Source organism: Rattus rattus, chromosome 1 (assembly GCF_011064425.1).
Source record: "Rattus rattus isolate New Zealand chromosome 1, Rrattus_CSIRO_v1, whole genome shotgun sequence".
Lineage (NCBI taxonomy): Eukaryota > Metazoa > Chordata > Mammalia > Rodentia > Muridae > Rattus > Rattus rattus.
This window is the reverse complement of record NC_046154.1, coordinates 11,835,946-11,853,917: the sequence shown is the minus strand read 5'-3', so window position 1 is coordinate 11,853,917 and position 17,972 is coordinate 11,835,946. Positions and strand designations below refer to the sequence as shown.

General features: G+C 56.0%; 1 protein-coding gene across 1 annotated transcript in view; it reads left to right on the top strand.

Annotated features, from left to right (window-relative positions):
- Casz1 (castor zinc finger 1) overlaps positions 1-17,972 on the top strand; it is a 51,546-nt gene that overhangs the window by 17,019 nt on the left and 16,555 nt on the right. The window contains exons 3-6 of the mRNA XM_032894574.1: positions 10,348-10,836; positions 13,895-14,720; positions 15,748-15,816; positions 17,330-17,420. Coding sequence (XP_032750465.1) covers positions 10,348-10,836; positions 13,895-14,720; positions 15,748-15,816; positions 17,330-17,420 — 1,475 coding nt within the window. The remainder of the gene's footprint in view (positions 1-10,347; positions 10,837-13,894; positions 14,721-15,747; positions 15,817-17,329; positions 17,421-17,972) is intronic.

Here is a 17,972-nt window from a genome sequence, read left to right as displayed (position 1 = left end):
GAAGCAGGGGGGAGCTTGAGTTTAGAGGTCAGGGGTCAGCTCAGCAGGCTCGGATGCCTGCCACCTGGCCAGCTCAGTCCCAGCTTCCTCTTCTCTGGCGGCCCCTCAGGCTTTGAGGAAAGAGTACTGAGATGCTAGCCTCATCTCCCTAGTGCCTTTACCTGGCCGGGCTCGCTGTGGCTCTGCCCTTCCGCTGCGGCCATGGATCTGAGCCTCTCGTGTGGAACTTGTTCTCAGGCAGGCATGGCGTGGGGGTGTAAGGAAAAGGATGAGGAGGAGAGGCTCTGCTAGCCCCAGGATGCCCGGGTTTTCTTGAGGTCCCTGCAGATCTTCACCATGGGCTCTCTCTGCCTGACCTAGCTTTCTGGGTACTTCCTTGCTTTAGGTGAGGCTTGGTGCAAGTTAGGATGGGATAGCTGGTCTCCTTCCCCAGAACAGACCAAGGAAGGCTTTGCCTCCACGGAGTCCTCATGCATTCATTCGGGAAAGTTCTCAGGGTGTCCTGCCACTGGGCCTAGGGTAGAGGAAGGAGGGTACCCACCTGACTGGGTGAAAGTGGCAGGGGTCCAGTTCCAGGAATCATTAACTCTAGGGTCTCCGAGTGCCAGGTCCCTGCTGGAGTTGGCTAGATAGGACCAGGCATTGGGCTCCCGGAAGTGCCTGGAGCCAGGCAGGGCCAGGCCACTAACCCTGCTGGCCTTGCAAACGCCCCCTCCCCCCAGTTGTCTGCTGTCACACTTTCTTCCATGCGCCCTTCCCGGTACACCAGCCCCTCATCCTACCCAGTCTGGCCTCAGTTTCCCAAGTCTCCCTGGCTCAACCCCGACCCGTCCTCCGTCCCCCCTGGCTTCACGCTCACATTTTGCTGCCAGCGCAGGGCACTGAAAATCTGCTGGCACTGCCAAAACCCTGTGTGCGCTATGACTCCCCAAACATCCCTTTATTTTTATTGTTCTGTTAATTACTGTTTAAACTTTAATAAGTCACTTCGTCAGGAGGGGGGACCTGCCGTGAGCTTTTCTGTGCAAACATGGACCGGGAGTGACTCGGGTGTAATATAACCCTTTATGCGATGTGGGGATGTTTAGATTGTAACAGAAACTTGTTATTTTAATGACAGTTGGGGGGATCTGAGCACAGAAAAGGAGAGAGGTGGGCACTCCCCTCCATTCCCACCAAGGGCTCGGAGTGGCCAGGCCTCTGTAGGGCAGCTCGACGTCTGCCAGAGCAGAGGGTCCACAGAGCAGTGAGGCCCTCTTGGGCAACCCACTGGACATACTGATGGAGCTGGGCAGGCAGACTTCAGGAGAGGCCTTCAGAGGGAGCCTGGCACTCTGGGGTGGGAAGGCCCGGGCAGGTGAGGCAGAAAGAGAAAGTCCAGTCTCCGTAGATGGGATGTGGGAGACCAGAGCAATTGCTGGATCTTTGGGCAGAGACTGGCAGGGTCATGTGAGGTTGGACTCTGTACCTCCCTTCCTCCAAGGCTGCAGAGAAGGGGTCTCTCTCTGCAGTTAGCATTGAATGAAATAGAAGTGGCACCATGTGTCCCTCTGCCCCAGATGATCATCCCTTAAGCACTCTATCAGAGATGTAACACCAGGGCCCAGGACAGAGGACACATGCTTGAAGTGCCAACTATTTAAGGGGAGTAAAGTGTCTACTTTGCGTTGTTTTCTTTGGAAACTGTCGAAGTCCGAGTTCTGCATATACCAGGAGGGTGGGGGTGCAGATGGTCTCATCAGCTAGCCCGAGAACTCGGGCAGACTCACCCTCACACCCCTCCTCCCATCATGAGCAGCCAGGAGGGACAGTCTGGGTCACCCAGAATTCTGGTGATGGAGACTCCCTCCCATCTTCCTCACGTGGCTTGCATTCCTTCATCCTCAAGGCCTAGAGTGAAGACAGCAGCTGCCGCTGCCTCAGTTTCCCCCACAGTCACTTCTGCCATATATCTGCTTCCAAAGCAGGGACCTCCCTACCCTAGGGAAAGCATTTTGTCCTAAGTCTATGGGGATCCCGCTAAGACTCCAAGACACCTTAGGACAGATTTCCCTGCTTTCTTCCGTCCATCTGTCTGTCCATGTGTGCACGCAGCCAGCCTTGACTACATCACTGTCTTTGGAGCAGGAGGCTCATGTTCAACATCAAGGGCCTGCTCCCGATTGCTGTTGATGAAAGGGCTTCTGGGAAAGGGTTCAAGACTAACAGGGTCCAGTCCAGCGGAAGAGTCTTTGCACACTGGCTCGCTGGTCCAGCTCACACTGCCTCTCATGGAAGGGCACGGGGGTGGGGGTTGGGGGTGGGGGAGACTGGCTCTCCCATGCTCACTACCTCCTGCCGGGCAGGGCAGAGTCAGAGGTTCAGGTCCTGATGCCCTCAGGGTAAATGGACAGCCCCCAGATGGTGGCCGCGGCACGGACCACGAATCGCTGAGGTTTTCCTTTTCCGAGCAGTGCGTTTCCCTAAATTGTCTTTGACTGCGTGCATGGGTAATGAAAGTTTATGCCCTTGTTAGAAGGACAGGCGGCCAGTTCCAGTTAGAACTGGGGCTGTCTCCCTGCCAGCCCCCTCAGCCCCCTCCCCAACAGGAGAGAGAGAGAGAGAGAGGTTGTGTGTGTGTGTGTGTGTGTGTGTGTGTGTGTGTGTGTGTGTGTGTGTGCGCACACACACACTCTCATAGGAACAGCCCCTCCTTCCCTGGTGAATAAGAAGGCTGTTAGGGGAAAGGAGAGGGGACGGAAAAAAAAAAAGAAAAAAATTTCCATATTTGTGTAAGTTGCTTTAAAAGCATTTTATCATGTCATAAAAAAAGGGAAAGTACTCTCAGAAATTGATCCTCTCTGCCAGCCTATTGGACAGAAGGACGTTGGGATGTTAATGGCCGTCCTGCTCCAGGGTGGCTTATTAAAAAATTTATACATAAATGCTTAAAATTGCATAAATTATTTAAAAAAAACCAACAAAGTAAGCAATTTGAATTCCCTCTTTTCCACCCCTTCACTCGGTCCCCCCTTCCCCGGCCCCTCCTCAGGGCCTTCCCGGTCCCCGGGCTCCTGTCCCCTCCTTGGGGTGTTCCCTTATTTTCTCCACTTCCCGCCACACCCCAGACACAGTCTGCCCTGCCTTCCCTTAGGGGCTTCCCTGCCTCACCCACAAATTAATGAAACAGCCAGCCCACCACCACCAAACACTCACATGCACACGCGCTAATAAAAACACCACTAATAAATGCCCCAAATCTCGAAATTAAATATTAAGGCCAAAAGGAGGCGGACGTGGAGTGGGGCCTGCCGCCACCGTCGCTGAAGTTGGAGCTGATGAGTGTGTCTCTCGCAGGCGTGGAATGTCACCCACACATCCTGGAGACCGGAGTGGGGAGTTTTATGATGGTTTTTCATTGATTTGTTTCCCCAGCGCAGCTGCCGACCTCTATTGAGGGACAAACATAATCAGCGCTGACGCAAATTAGATGGTTATTCGTTTTGAAAATTGACAGAAAAACAATAAAAAAGATGAAATGCTCCCAAATCAATAGATATAATGAAATTCAAATAATCCGAGAGATGAGGTCTCCATGGCAACTGATAATGTGGAAAAGAAAACAATTTAATAAAGGACAGACACACTTTGAAAACAGATTGGGCCCGGGGAGGGGGGCGGGCTGGCGGGCGGAGGGCTGGAGCGCGGGCGAGTGAAGGATCACTGTCCGTCCCAAGGACACCCGCCATAATTAAGCGAAGCTTTCGGCCCCAGAAAGTGCAGATTCAGGTTTTAATACACAAAATTATTTCAGGAGCAGTGAATCGGAAAGTCGTTTGTAATGACCTTCCTGAGAGGCCCGGGCGCAGGGCATGTTGGAGGCTGGGCGGCCAGGCCGGCTGAGTTATGGCATATTTGTGTTTTTATAGTGCAGAGGGGAGGGGGTGGTGGTGGGGAGGGGGGGGAGAAGGTTAAACAGTATTTACAGCTCAGTTGTTTTCAGAGAGGAAAGAGAAATAGAGTTCATGGAGAGATGCAGCGGGCAGGAGGCAGGCGGGTGAGCCAGGGAGGCCTGGGATCTGCAGGGAGGGGAGGCGGGCCCAGCAGGTCTCCCCCTTAGGACGCCTGTTTCCCAACCATAGAGGATACTCAGAGCTGCCACCCTGCTCCAGTTTCCGGTACGGTTCAGCTAGTTGTGCCTTTTCCGTCTGGGGCCTCACTCAGGACGGATGGCAGCCTATCTGTGTCCAGGCTTTCGGAAGCCCAACCGTACCTACTGGGTGAGAGGGTGGGGCAAGCTGCAGCTGCTCCCAGAAGGCCGCCCTACGGAGTCTCCTATTCCGACTCTGCACAGCACCATTCACTTAGGTGAATCTTTCCTTCTGGAGCCCAGGGCCGGGACTCAGTGGGTAAGAACCCAAATGAGCACGTGAGGACCACGCAGCCTTCTCTCTGGCTCTGCCCCCTCTTGCAAGTGCCTGCCCTGAGCTCAGTTTCATCCTGTTTGAAGGAAGACCCGAGGGCCACAGAGAGGAAAGGGACCAACTCGATCCTTTCTACGGCCCTCCAGAGCCACTCCCCTGCAGCAGGGTAGTTCAGGGACTAAGAAACCATCCCCGGGAGGGCCTGGCGTCTCTTCACACTGTCTCCCCTCAGGAACTGTGCTTGCGTTCTGTTACCATGACCTTAGAGCACTTTCAGAGCCTGGGCCAGTCCGTGGGCCCACACACGCACATAACGTAAATACACAACCGCAGAGACAGGCACACATACACATGTGAACATATGTTTTGTGTATGTGTGTGTGTGCAGCCATACCTCACACATATACATATGCACATGTGTTTTATGTATCTGTGTGTGTGTGTGTGTGTGTGTGTGTGTGTGTGGCCATGCTACACACACATACATACATACACGTGTTTTGTGTATGTGTGTATCTGTGTGTGTCTGTGGTGTGTACAGCCATGCACACAAATAGCCAGACACAAGTGTGTGTTTGCTCACTGTGTGTTTTAAATCTCCCCTGGGTGGTAACTCTCTTTTCTCTCCCCTTCCTGTTTGGCTGTGACCTGGGGGAGATTGATAGCCAGCCCGTGCGGTGGATGCTAACAGTTCCCCTGATTTATAGAGTTACTTACGCTAAGTGAGGCCACTTAGACGCGTCTGGATAGTAAACCTTTTAACTGAACTAAAAGAAAAAAAAAAACCCCATAATAAATAAATAAACAAAGGGGGCAGGCTAGGGCCCGGTGTCCAAACCCCGCCCATGCCCCAGCTTGGATCTGTTGAGGGCCAAGAACCCTAGGGTAGCAGCAACAACCATGCCTTCCTCCCACGAACACTCAGAAGCCCTTGTGCTCCCAGCCAAGGTTAGGATCAGGCCCAAGAAGGGACATCCCTGTGCTAGGGTACAGTTCCTGGTTAGGAGGGCTAGAGGAGGCAACTGTTCCTGTGGGGACAGGCTGAGCAGTGGGAGAGGAAGGAAATGAGGGGGTCCCTGTCCAGTGCCCCTTCTTCGCTTACACGCTTTCGTGTGACAGCTGTGATTCTTGCCACAGTGATAGGTCTCGTCCCCACATCTGTACTGAGCAAGCCACTGTGGAGGAGCCGGGATGGTGCAGGAAACCAACCCCTGTCTTATTTTCACAACGTAGCCTCCCTGTTCCAGTCCAGGTGCTGGCCTGTAGGCAGCGCCCTGAAGTGGTGTTGAGACAAAGGCAAGATGCTATTGAATCGGGGCTTGTAGTCTGTGAGGTCTAAGCCCCTCGAGAGTAGCCAAGGTAGAAACCCCAACAGCACGCCACCTCCCAGACCCGGGGACAGCTGGTTGGAAGGCCGTGGGAGGCGTGGGTACGGTTTAAGCCTGTGGCCTTGGACATCTGAGCCTGGTGGGAGTTGTGCTCTAGTGCTGACTGGGTGACAGAAAGCAATTACAGGCTCACCGCTTCTGTGCATCTGGAGATGGGGACAGGACAAGTGACAGAGTGGGATAGGAGGGGATCACCAAGGTATGTGCCCAGGCATAGTCCCCTGCAGAGGCGAAGTGCTGCTGGGGGTGGGGGGTGACTGACTATATGACACTGTGAGCTAGGAAAGTCACCGGGCGTGACCCAGCAGTGCCCATGGCCCTGGAGCTTCTGGCCAAAGGCAGGAAAGGCCCCACGTACCCCCCCAACCCCAGGGGACCAGCTGCTGGCCCCTGCCTCCCAACCTCCTGATATACAGCGGGCGTTAGGCCGCCCAAAGGGGATACTGCATCCTTAGGAAGAAATATGTCCTCATTTTTCTTAAACACCGTTTCCACTGAGTGAAATGTTTAGAAGGGACGCGCAGGGAGAACTTTATTTCCTACCAGGGAGTTCAGAGCCACCAAGCAGAGACCATAAAGCACTGGAGCCCGGTGGCTGACAGGCAGCCTGGCCACGAAATACATTACTCATGGGGGTGGAGGCAGGGGGCTGCCAGGCCTACCCAGCCCCACGGGACTGCCCCCACTCCAGCAGGATCAGCCACTCTGAGACCCAGGGCTAGGAGGCAGTGGGCATCCAGACTCTCCTGTGGTGCTCAGGCCGTCTTCGAGAGAGGGTCTGGCTGGACCAAGTGAGGAGGGAGCAGCTCCTCTAGCTACCCTGGTCTTTACTTTGTGGTCAGGGAAGCTAGGGGGACACGGGCCCAGGTGCGGCCCTCTGAGCCCCCCTTTCTCACCAAAGCTGGCAGGAGCTCTGGCCTCCTCAGCCTTCAGAGGGAGTCAAGAGATTCATGCCATATCGGGCCCTTCTCCCGAGGCTCTCTCTTCATTCGATTTCTGAAGCTGGCTGATTTGAATATTTATAAATATCAGTAAATTATTTATTGTAGCAATCTGCTGCACCATTTTATCCATCGCAGTTAACACTTTAGGGGGCTCCGAGTTATGGGAACAGGAAGTGAGGTGGAAGAGGAAATGGGATAGGGGACGAAAGGGGGCGAAAGAAACTCCTGTCGAGAAGCCCAGCTTCAGTGGCTCTCATCAGAGTGTCCCCATGCTCTGGGAGGTCTGCGGCTCCAGGATCAGCTTCCTTCTCTGACAAATGGGATTATCATGGTGTCTGCTCAGTGGTCCATAAGAGCTTTCAGTGAGCTCCTGCTGGAACCGTGGGCCGTCCTGCCTCCCTATACCAGACTCTGCTTTTCGCTCGGATGCCCGCTGGGGGCTTATTGAGTTTCAAGCCTCATAGGGAGAATTGGGACTCAAAGAGGTGGGCTGAAGAGGAGGCCGGAAGGGACAGCCTCAGGCCCCCTGTCTGTCCTTGGCCTCCTGCTTTCCTGGGTCAAATGAGCGGTCCCAGTCTTAGCATCTTGCTTGAGATGTGACATCACAGCCGCCTGTTGCCCCTCTCAGCACCATTTCCAGCACTTGCTTCCCAGGCCCTGTTGGCACAGACAGACCTCACCTTGCACTTCTGCCATGCTTCTCAAGGGAGACATCTGGCTCTAGCTCGGAGCTCACCATGGGCAGAGCCAGACCATGTGCTCAGGACTCTATCCTATACCATATACTTCCTCGTGTTTACCCTGCTGGTGGGGAGCCGCTGGGGTCAGAAACAGGCTCCCAGGAATGGAATACACACTTCCAGGTCCTCCTCAGCTCCCCTCTCCTTCACCATCACCCCTGAGTCTGCCTGTCTTTGGGTGAGCAGACAGGAGCCCCCCGTGCTTCCCACCCTCAATCCCAAGCTTACCTCCTGGGCACTATTGTTCCCAGAGGAAATGTCTAGTGTAAATAGAGCAGCGGGCAGGCTGGTGGCGGGAAGGAGATGAAAGGGGCGGTGACAGGGCCGGGGACGGATGGCTTCCTTCCATTGAGGCCTGGCCATGGCGTTTATATTTTAGGGAAGAAAGTCAGAGGAATGTTTACATGGACAGGAGTCTGGGGTCAGATCAGTGGGGGGGGGGATTGTGGGGGGTTGCATTAATCTGTAGGTCCCAAAGCTTTAATGAAGGGGCTGGTTGAAGGTTCATGGGGACCGGAAGGCAAGCAAGCAGCCCAGCTCTGGACCTCATGCATAAGCCCCTCCTGCCACCCCAGGCTCACACGCACGCACAGGCACTTAGGACCGATCATAAGCCTGGCTTTTGCATGTGCCTCTCTGTCCCTGTGTCCTGGGCTCAGACACCTCCTACTTCTCCACCTCCACCCATGGGACCATCAGTAGAGTCAGGAGGAGGGCAACATCTGGAAAGCAGGTGGTCTGGGGCAGAGCAGCAGCTGGAGGGCAGGTGTAGAGGGAGTTGGCTAGAGCAAAGGGGCCTGGGGCAGGGGGTGGGCCCTGGGTGCACAGCTGCATCGCAGCTGGTGGGGGCCCAGGCAGAGACTCGGCATGAAGCCGAGATGGAGAGAGGGTGGGTTGTGTCGGGTGGGCCGAAGTTCAGGGAGGCTCCAGGATGGGTGGGGACCAGAGGGGGGGTGCTACCAGCAGCAAGTGCGACCCTGAGAGCTTGTGATTCCCTCTTCCTCGGGATAAATATTTATAGATTCATTTGCCGTCTGCCATACACACTTGGCTGCTTACCTTCTGGTAAAAATAGTGCAGGCTCCTCCACTCCTGCCTGCCTCTTTCCCATCTAAGACAGGGGCAGAGGAGCCCAGGTGAGGCCTGCTACCCCGCTGGAAGTCACGCAGTATCATAGAGCCTGCCCAATGGTCCCACACCCCAGAGGGTCGGTGGGGTGGGGTGTGACCGTCAGCCCTATCACTGAGTTTCAAGATGGATCACACGTGGGAGCTCAGGGATTTGTGTCGGACAGCACAGACTGGCACTGTGGACAGATGTGACTAAAGTGGGCATCAGCTTGGTCAGGGACAAAGGTCCTAAAACCGTGACCTCTGGGAACAAGTCTGAGCAGACCTTTCTGTAGCAGCAGACTAGGCTGGCATCCCCCAGTCCCTCAGTCCCTTCTGGGCCAGGAAGAGCCTAACATATCAGCTGCTTGTGACAAGGCAAGGATCTGGGGCCCCTGAGCATTGCATATTTGAAAGAGTGGCCAATCTGCACCTATGAGTCAAAACAATTATCTTTGTGTAGCAGGAGGCCTCTGTGGCCACAGGTGGGCTCTCGGGATATGTGTTTCCATGGTGTTTTGCCACTGTGGCTCACAGCCCCTGAGCAGAGCCCCTTGTGTAGCCTGTCCTATATGGGGCAAGCCAATTTCTCTGGAAAGAGCTGTAGAAAGTAGATGGATTGGGGGGGGGGGTTGTCCCTATGTGGAAAGGTATTGTGGGCAAAGACCTTCCATACGGCCATACTACAAGATCTGGCACACAGTAGGACCTCACTAAATGGATGGCTTGACAGCTGACCGATTGCTGTATGGGGTACAATGTGTATGTGTGTCTTCCTGGCCAGTGTGCCCCTGAAACTCTAGGCAGACTAAAGAGATCAGAGGATGTGTGTGTGTGTGTGTGTGTGTGTGTGTGTGTGTGTGTGTGTGTGTGTGTGTGTGTGTGTGTGTGTGTGTGTGTGTGGTGGCTTCCGGCTGCTCGGTGGCTGTCTCCAGAGATTAAGCACAGGATCTGTAGCTTCAACTGGTACCAACTTGTCCCCACTGAGGGTCCTCTGGTTTAGGAAGTAGGAACTCTGTGTTAGGGTAGCCCTGACTGAGGTCTGTGGGAAGGAAACAGCAATGGGAAACAGTCAGACTTCATGTGGGGGTAGGGATTCGGAAAGCGGGGAAGACTGGGGTGCAGAGGCCTTAGAGAGGTCCCCAGGGGCCAGGGCGAAGAGCAGAAGTAGGAACTCGGGGTAGGGGACAGAGCCAGAGACCCAGCCTGGCGGAAGAGCTGCCAGAGAACAAGGTGCTCAGGTGGGAATGGTGCCAGCCAAGAGCTGCTGGGTCTGCGAGGCAGGAGGTTGGCACAGGCTGGAAGCTGGCTGCGGCTGACTCTTCCCCAGGGACCTGTGGTGAGGTGGGACATTCAGAAGTAGAGCCAGGCTGACAACGAGGCAGCGTCGCCACTTGTCAACCTTACCTTCCCTGCCTGTGCCTTCACCTCCTGTGTTAACGGACATTTCACCCCACAGAGGGGGCTATTTCAGGCCAGGCGAGCCTAGGAAATTCTTGTCTCGCTCGAAGAGTCATTCATTCCTGGATCACGAACCACCTAGCTCATGTCAGGTGCTGAACCAGCCTGAGGTAGAGCAACAGCTCTGAGTCCAGCCTGCGGCACCCAGGCTAATACAGAAGGGAGATGAGCACATGTGGGGGGGGGTGTCTCAGGGCAATTTGACAGAACTGTGGTCAATCCAGGGGTGGTGGAGAGCTACTTGGGGGCGGCTTGCTTGGAATGTAGGTCTCTCACCTCCGTGTCCCCCTCCACCCCTGCAGCTGAAAGCACCCGGTGCACCGACCCACCTGCAGGCAAGCCTCCAATGGCAGCCAAGCGCAAAGGCGGCCTGAAGCTCAACGCCATCTGTGCCAAGCTAAGCCGGCAGGTGGTCGTGGAGAAGGGAGCAGAGGCTGGCTCCCAAGCCGAAGGCAGCCCACTGCGTCCCCGGGACAGAGAGCGCAGTGGCCCCGAGTCTGCGGCGACCCGGGCTCCCCGAAGTGAGGAAGACAAGAGGCGGGCAGTGATCGAGAAGTGGGTCAACGGAGAGTACTGTGAGGAGCCCGCACCCACGCCAGTGTTGGGGCGCATTGTCCGCGAGGGCTCGGAGCTGCCCCCAGAGGGCGTCTACATGGTCCAGCCGCAGGGCTGCAGTGATGAAGAAGACCATGCAGAAGAGCCCTCAAAAGATAACAGTATCCTGGAGGAGAAGGACTCAGATGGTACAGCTTCAAAAGATGACAGCGGCCCCAGTGCCAAGCAAGCTTCAGGTGTGTGTCTGGCCGTTGGGGGAGGGGGAATGAAGGCTGCCACGGGGCCCAGCTCCCTGCACAGGCACAGCAGGCAAAGGCTGGAAGTCCAGGGAATTCCTCTTTTTTTTTTCTCCCTCCAAACACTGGTACCTCATCCAACCCAGCAAGATTGGAGAGATGGGGTTTGGGGGAGCGGGGGAGCAGGACAATACTGGTAGCTTCCTGAGTCTGAGCAGGGCCTTGGGGAGCTGCTCGCATTGAGGCTTTGAGAGGGTGGGGGTCAGGGGTGCATGTCCACAGATAGGCTGGACAGATGAATGGGCAGACGGGAGGAGGGAGGCCCTCTATGGGCAACTGCACAGGGATGAGTGTTGGGGCCACGGGGCCTGGCCGTGGTATGGGGACATGAACGGTGTGAGTTCTCATCTCTAAGTCCTCTCTTGGTGACTTAACTGAGACATCTGGATAGGACGTTGTGCCCCTACACCACCCTGTCTCCTTCCCTGTGGTCCAACCTGCCCTGGGAAACAGGACCTCTCAGAGCCACAAGCCTGGCTCAGCCCAGCCAGCAGATCCCCGCGTAACACGCAGCTGCCCCAGACATGCTCCTCTGGTTGACCTGTTTCCCACAAGGCGGCAGAGGCCTGGCTTCATCAGTGTCTCCTTGTCCTTAGCACACAGCAGCCTTCCCCGTTGCTACTTCAGGGGAGGGCTGGCGTGGCATTTCAGACAGGAGAGGGGTCTCCCCTTGAGCTGGAGCCCTGGGGCTTGGGGCCTCCGCTCTAGTCCTGAGTCTCCTTCCTAGGCTTATTCCTGGAGTCCTCCCCTGCCTGCTCCCCTGTCCCCTTCCCCCTGCAGCGAGGGGCGCATCTCCTCCCTGTGCGGGGAGCCCTGCGCAGCCACATAATTATGCATATAAGATATAAACAGAGCTGTTTAATTATCCCTCGCCACATCAGTGACAGAGTAATTAACAAACATTGCAAGATCAATGAGGAGAAGTGTGACCTTCAGTTTCCTCTGATAGGAAAAGCCCTTGCTATTGCCAGACACAAGGTGATTGCGCTGGGCCGGAGGACAGGGGAGGGATCCGCGGCAAGGGCTGCTGTCCTCTCAACAAATGCCCTCACCCCACACCCAGCTCCACAGTGGCCAGGGCAGTTGGGGAGTCTCTCCTCAGTTCTTCTTTCCCTCCTCCCAGGAGTTGGGAGCTGTGAAGGCAGGAGCAGGGCATGGGCTATTGTGGCTGCCACCCTGAGCCTCTGGCCTGGCCCCGTCAGCCCTGGGCACTGGGTCCCTGGTGCCAGCCCCATCTGCCCACTATGGGTCTGGCTCCCCGGGACTCTGGCTGTCTGCGGGACCCCCGCTGGTCCCCTCCCTGTTTGATGCTGCCTGCCCTTCAGAGCCTTCTGTTTCTCTGCCATATATAGTGAGGCCTCAGCTGCCTCCTGCTATTTTTAGCCCTTTTCCCCGGTCCCTGAACCACTTCATCCAGCAATCAGAGCCCACTCCCAGGCCAGCCCCCAACCTGTGTGTCAGTGGGTCGGGCTTGTGATGGTCCATCGGCTTGCCAAAGCAACTGTCCGTGAGCTCCTTGAACCACTCAGGGTGTCAGAGGGATGTCTGACTGTCCTCTTCCGTGTCTAGTGGGGTCCTACACTCCCTCCCCCCACCTAACGATGGCTCAGAGCCCCTCCTTCCACATCCTGCTGGGCTCTCTCTCTCTCCTGCTAGGGTACACTGCTCTATCAGGTCCTCTTCTGGTATGTTCTGAGACTGGCAGGATTGGGGGCAGTCAGGAGTCCCCTCTGCCCATGCTCTTAGGGCCTCTACCTTAAGAGTCTGGTTGTGTTGAGTGGCCTCAGACGGAGGGGGATGGGAGTAGGTAAGGTATGGACGTCTCTGGGCTGTTCTGTCTCACCTGTCTGTGTACCTGACCTGGATGCTGGGACTAGCCCTCCAGAGGTGTACAGCAGGGGTGTGGTGGAGAAACAGATGAGCTTGTATGTGCTGGGCACTGTCCATCTGCCGTGCTGACCCACTGTGTGTGGAAGAGGCAACATGAGGGGCTCACTTCCTCCCGCCCTGCTGAGGCATGTCCTGGGGCACTGGGCATGGGACGTGGGGGGTTGCGTATGTGTGTATCCATAGACGTGGGGACAGTATCTAGGGGTATGCATTTAGTGTGTGTATTAATGTGGGCACATTGCTATGGAATGCATATGAGCGTGGTCTGTGAGAGTATGTGAATAGGAAAGTATGCATGCTGTATGTGAATATGTGTGTGTGTCCTCATGGGGGAAAGCAGGGCTGGATCCTTACGGTCCCAGGTGAACTACCCTTCTGTGTGAGCAGAGGGAGCTGCAAGGTGACCCGGGTGTTGAAGGACTTGCCCGTGATAGAAACCCTGGCCGGAGCAGCGGTGGTGGGCGCTGATGGAGTCTGAGTAGGCGCATTGACCTAGGCCCAGCCTCAACTCCGCTCTGTTATTGGGGAAAGTTATTTGAGGAGGTTGGGCAGGAGGTCAGATCCTGAGGCCTCATCTGCCCAGGGGGTCCATGTGACATAGGCATGACCCTTCAGTCAGGCCGACCCCAGACTCAAACGGTGGCTTTCTTTACTTTGAGGTCCCGCCCGACTGTAGTGGTCCCCACCCATACCTGTTCTGTTCCTCATGACCACTGCCCCTACCTCAGGAAGCAGGTTGGGATCTCGCCTTTACTTCCAGTAAAATGGTTTCTCTGTCATGTTAGGCCAAGGCGAGAGAGTGGAGACATTTATGAAACTTTGTTTAATGTACTGAAAAGCCATCGGCCAGAACATTTAGGAAATTGATTTTCCTGGCATTGATGAACTCGTTTTATTTTACCCCAGTATTAATTACTTTTTTTTAAAACAAATTAATTTAAGAGTCGTAAAACCTAACAAGTGAGCCAAATGTCCATAGATCATGTCCTGCTCCACCCCTCCCCGTGCCGGTCCCCTCCCTCCATGGGTGGGGGCTCAAGGTAGAGGGGCTTCTCCTCTTTCTCCCCTGCTCCCTCCCAGGAATGACGCACCCCTTCCCCCCCTCTAGGAGAAGCCTCCTCTCTGAGGGACTACGCTGCTTCCACCATGACCGAGTTCCTCGGCATGTTTGGCTACGACGACCAGAACACCAGGGATGAGCTGGCCAGAAAGATCAGCTTTGAGAAGCTGCATGCAGGCTCCACCCCTGAGGTGGCCACCTCTTCCATTGCTGAGGACACCCTCAGCAAGCGGGCGCGCTTCTCCAAATACGAGGAATACATTCGGAAACTCAAGGCTGGCGAGCAACTTCCCTGGCCAGCCCATGGCAGCAAGGCTGAGGACCGCGCGGGCAAGGAGGTGGTGGGCCCCTTGCCCAGCCTACGGCTACCCAGCAACACTGCCCACCTGGAGACCAAGGCCACCATCTTGCCACTGCCGTCCCACAGCAGCGTCCAGATGCAGAACCTGGTAGCCCGTGCTTCTAAGTATGACTTCTTCATCCACAAGCTGAAGACGGGCGAGAGCCTGCGGCCCCAGAATGGAAGCACTTACAAGAAGCCATCCAAGTACGACCTGGAGAACGTCAAGTACCTGCACCTCTTCAAACCCGGGGAAGGTAGCCCTGACATGGGCGGGGCCATTGCCTTCAAGACAGGCAAGGTGGGGCGCCCCTCCAAGTACGACGTTCGGGGCATCCAGAAGCCGGGCACTACCAAGATTCCACCGGCCCCCAGCCTGGTTCCTACACCCCTCACCAATGTGCCCAGTGCTCCCAGCGCCCCTGGGCCAGGACCCGAGCCACCTGCCTCCCTGTCCTTCAACACTCCCGAGTACCTGAAGTCAACCTTTTCCAAAACAGACTCCATCACCACAGGAACTGTCTCCACTGTCAAGTAAGGAGCTCCCCATACCCTCTCCACCACAAACCCCAGGGCCAGGCCGGATAAGGGGGCCTACCTCCTTACCTGCAAAGCTTACCGTGTCGGGCACAGCCACTTGTGCAATTCGGGCTGGCACGCATGTGCTTACATGCACATGAGCACACACACACACACATGCATAACTGCTCCTGTGCCCTCATTCAGTGCCCTTGCGCTGCTCTGAGACCTGCCTGTGGCACATCTCCCACGTACCCTCACATGGTCACTCGCCCCTGTGCATCCCTCCTTTACTAACCTCTGTCGCCCTGACCTGTGCCCTACACCTGCTGGCACAAAGGCTGGGGTTGGAAGGAGGAACTCCCTCTGGGGTGGAGATGTAGGCTGGGGTCCAGGTGGTAGCCTTGGCTACTGGTTCATTGAAGATGCAGGGAGAAGAAGGGAAGTTAGGTGGGGGTACCTCCCGTGAACCTAACCCAGGAACAGAGGAATGTCCTGGATGATAACACAGTGGGTCTTATGAGGGCAAATGACACCCATCCCTCAAACCCTCCTCTCTGCTACAGCAGGGTGGGGCCTACAGGTCCTAAAGGCTGCACACCAGACAGATCCAGTTGATGCCCTTTGGTATGAGGGTGGGAGTGAGTGCCCACACCCTACACGTGTGTCCACTGCCGCCTTCCTGTCCTGTCTCTCTTCTCTGGTTTGCCTAGTGTTCCTTTCTCTTCAGCCATCGCCTCACTTATCTGCATTGCATGCTGGGGGCTCCAGGCCCTGGCTTTTTCCCAGGTTAACTGTAAGCCTGACTGGGCCTCCGGCCCTCCCTGCTCAGGGTAGCACACTCCTGTCAGAGATGGGCTAACTGAGCTCCTCTGGGCTTCCGCCAACAAACTCTTTTAGTACCACCCTGAGTGCCTCAGAATGATAGGGGACCCAGGAGAGAGGAGCCATGGCCCCGGGGCTGGAAGCTGCCCATCAGATGCTCCTGGGGCCTGAGGCTGCCCCCATCCGCTAATCGGCTGTGTCCTGTGTGTCTTACCAGGAACGGATTGCCCACAGATAAACCAGCTGTCACCGAAGATGTAAACATATACCAGAAATATATTGCCAGGTAGGCCCTTGGGGAGGGGCCTGTGGACAGAGGGGGCGGGGGAGCCAGGCGTGCCCACGGACTGTGAAGTCACCTGTGTGTTAGTTCATCCCCAGGGCTAAGGGGCTGCTTTCTCTACATCTCCTCTCTCTGTGTCTCTAATCTCCCCTAGAGAGGCTGCTCCTGTGTCTATCTCAGACCCTCCTCTTTGGGGTGGTGTGGGCAACACAGTCCTTAGGCAACTTATAAGTATGCTCAAAACATAGGGAAAGGGCTCCGTATTAGGCCTGCCGCAGGTGAGTACACGGGCCCCCTCTGCAGCTGACCTGGGTCCTGCCCTCACGTGGCACCTTGGATAGAGTACAGAGCACAGGAGAGCTGTTAGGGTTGAGGGAAGTGGACAGCTGTAGTCTCCTGCTGTGGCCTACTGGGATCCCAGGGGAAGACCCTGATGAAGCCAGCCTTGAGATCCATCCCGAAGGAAGCAGGATTGGCAGATGAAGGTCCGCACATTCCCCAAATTGAGCCTCCCGAGGGACATGTGGCAGGGTCACGCCCTGGTGGCATCTGCCTTGCCGTGGTCTTCAGTGTTCTTCCTCACCTTCTGTCTTCTCTTTACTGTTATCACTACGTTAGTGCCTCAGCAGATGGCCCTTTTGGCAGCTTCCATTGAAATACTGATTGCCAGTGGCTTTCCCCATACAGCGGGGCTTGTCCCCACCCCCATCTCCAAACAGTGCGTCATCCACAGAAGGGAACAGTCTGGCTGAGTGAAGTGCCTCCCCAGGGCTGTCGTGGATGGCTTTCCCCAGAGTGGCTGGCCCTGTCTGGCCATCACCAAGGCTGTGAGAGTCACGCCCTAGCAAGCCTAGGCCCAGAGAGAGGCCATTCAGTGGCCGGTGGCAGCACAGGGCTCTTGGCCGTGCACTTGGCTGGAAAGTGAGCTCCCTGCCGCGGGAAGCCAAACAGATGCTGTGCTTTAAAAATTCATAACTCTGGACTGTTTCAAGTGTCAGGAAAAGCCCAGAACACAGAGAGAGCCTTTAACTCCTTTCCACAAAACCCCGGGATTGGCGTAGCCAGTGGCCCCTCCTGGGCTGAGCTGCCAGTGTAGTGCGGGTTGGGGGTGGTAAGGTCATTACCTGCTAAAAAGGCCTTTGGGTTGTGTGAGGCTATAGGTCTCCTGTCTGGTCTGTCTCTTGCTGACTTGATGCTGTGGCCTGTCCCAGCTGCTTTTCTCCCACCTGAGTCCTGACCTCTGCCCCGCCTGGCACTGCCTTCCAGGCAAGTGTGGCAGCCAGGCAGCTCGGCAGGCCTGGGCTCCCTGACAGGTTCAGTTACTCACTCTGGCTTCCCAGCCTCTGCCTTTTTCATCCTTGTAACCCCATATTTCCACCCAGGCCCACTTAACCCCGGAAGTACATCTTTGGGGCCCAGGCAGAAGGAGTTGTTCAGGCCTGGGTTCTAGAAGAGTCCTTTCAGGGACTGGCATCCCTGAACGAGATGGGTCTGACCCTCCCACTTCTGTCTTCAGGTTCTCAGGAAGTCAGCACTGCGGCCACATCCATTGCGCCTACCAGTACCGCGAGCACTATCACTGTCTGGACCCAGAGTGCAACTACCAGGTATGGGCCATCCTGCACTCACCAGCCAGCACGGGCTTGTGCTGGAAGTAGGTGGGGGCTGGGGGCCCTCTACTAGCCACCTGACATTGACATAGACAAGTAGAGAGTGCAGACTCCGTGTGCATCCCCAGGCTCCTGTTAAACAAGCAACCAATGGGGTCTGCAGCAGCCATTGATGTCTCAGTGGTGCAGATCCCAGCACCCCTTCACCGGGAGTCCAACCGAGATCACATGGCAAGCGCAGAGCTGGTGAAGAGAGAGCACAGACCATCTGCGCAGGCGCGGGCGCAGGCGCAGGCCGTCTCAGATCGGCTTCCTCTGTCTTTCCTGCTCAGCCTGTACAGAGTTCTAGGTAGAATGTGTTCTCACCCATCAGAGCCCTGGTCTTCACGGCTGGCCCAAGGCGTCTTCTGTGCTCCTGGATGTTGGGAACCTCGGGAGAGGTCAGGGCAGGAACTGTGGTTTCTAAGTCTTTGGAATCATTCCTACCAAGGGCCAGCGTGCCGGGAACTGGCTGGGCCGTCTAGGCTGTCTTGACCCTAAGCAGGGTTA